The 1,841-nt window shown below is 24.1% G+C and overlaps 1 protein-coding gene across 1 annotated transcript; it reads right to left on the bottom strand.

The window, feature by feature from the left end:
• Window positions 1–119: 119 nt before the first annotated feature.
• On the bottom strand, window positions 120–1,725 carry PRSY57_0024200 (exported protein (PHISTb); the record flags this gene model as incomplete). The annotated part of the gene is made up of 2 exons (XM_012905202.2): window positions 120–1,352; window positions 1,489–1,725. 2 exons carry the CDS (start codon window positions 1,723–1,725, stop codon window positions 120–122), a joined length of 1,470 nt encoding a protein of 489 aa, XP_012760656.2.
• Window positions 1,726–1,841: the final 116 nt, after the last annotated feature.

The following is a 1,841-nucleotide window of genomic DNA, read 5'->3' as shown; positions in this document are numbered from 1 at the left end:
AATTACTTTTTTTTTTTCTTTTTTATAAAATTATTGCATTTCAATGAATGAATAATTTACACATACCTATATATATGATTGTATTTCTCAACTCATTTATGATTTAATTTATAATGGATTCATTTCAAAGTTTTACTTTTATTTTCCTTCTTTTTGTTTTCTTGTTCCTTTTGTTTTTTTTTTTTTTCTTTTTCCTTTTCTTTTCTTTTTCTTTCCTTTTCCTTTTCATTTTCCTTTTTATTTTTCTTGCTTGCTTGATCTAAATTATTATTTTTTTCTTTCCTATATTTAGTAATTTGTTCGTTTAGATATGTCTCACCCTTATAATGAATTTCCTCCCTTAATTTTGAAAACTCCTCCCTACGTTGAGTTAGATAATTTTTATATGCTTCTTGAGTCAAATTTTTCTTCCTAATAAAATTACTATGATCTACATTACATTGCGTTTCAGCATAACTTTGCCTATGTTGGGCATCACTAAGACAATTTTTCCAGATATGTTCAGTTTCTTCTACGGTTAAATTATACGTCTCTAATAAATCATGATAATATGTAAATAAATCACTCACGATGTCCTCAAATAAAAATCTTTCTAATCCTCTTAATTGATTCCATAAATTATGCATTTCCTTTGTGCTTAAAACTGAGTCCAAGGAATTTAATATTGCTTGAAAATCTTCTAAGGAAATTTGAACAGACAAATTATTATAGTCTATTGTTTTATATGCAGGTAAATCTTTATTATTTCCTTGATTTTCTTTTCCATTTTTTTTCTCTTTTTTATTTTCATTATTATCATTATTTTCTTTCTCATTTCGATTATTTTCCTTTTTATGTTTTTCTTCTTCTTCTACATTTTTTTTATTTTCATCAATTTTATTATTAGCGTCGCTTTTTTGATTCGTAATATTCTTGTTTTTTTCTTCTCGTTGGATATTATTTTTAATATGACCATTTTTATTATCACTAGCTTTATTAATGTTGTTCGGTTTTTTCATGTCAATCTTAGTTGGTACATTTTTCTGATTCTTTTTTTTCATATATTCTTCTTCTTCCTCCTCATCATCATAATCATCATCATTGTCATCATCATCGTCATCGTCATCGCCATCGCCATCGCCATCATCTTCTTCATCAAATTGAAAGGCATTTTTTTCTTCTTCATCATCCCATTCCATAAATTCTTTTGGGATATAGTAATTTGATCCATGTAATACTTCTCTAAAGCTAAAATATGCATTGTTGCTACATAAAGGAGAATAAAGGTTGAGGTAGCCTTCTGATAAACATCTTGAATCAATACACAATGTTGTTACTAAGCCCTCATCTTTATTATCATGTGTATGGATATTCTACGTAAAATAATAAACAAATAAAGGCAAATATATATACATATAAATATATATATTTGTGTGTACTCAAATGCATAGGTGCATTCTATTTTTATAAATATATTTATTTTTATTTTTTTCCCGCATTTCCACTTACAAATAATAAACAATATATTATTCCAACTATACTTAAAACATAAAAATAAGATACTAAAAGACGTGGAAATTTATTTTTATTTAATTTCTCATTTTCCCTCATATCACATTTAACATTAAGCGAATTATTCATAAGTTCATTACACTTTCTATAGTACCTCCTATAGCAATATACACTATTTTCATTAATATTAATATTCTTCATAATCTTAATAATATTTATATACTTAATACACATATAATATATATATATATTATATGTATATATGTATATATGTAGGAAATTAATAAAAAAAAAGTATTATACGTATATGTAAATAAAAAATTAATAAAAACAAATAAAAATAAATAATT

Source organism: Plasmodium reichenowi, assembly GCF_001601855.1.
Source record: "Plasmodium reichenowi strain SY57 chromosome Unknown, whole genome shotgun sequence".
In the NCBI taxonomy this organism is placed as follows: domain Eukaryota; phylum Apicomplexa; class Aconoidasida; order Haemosporida; family Plasmodiidae; genus Plasmodium; species Plasmodium reichenowi.
The sequence above is the reverse complement of the archived record's forward strand: the minus strand, read 5'-3'. Positions and strand labels throughout refer to the sequence as shown.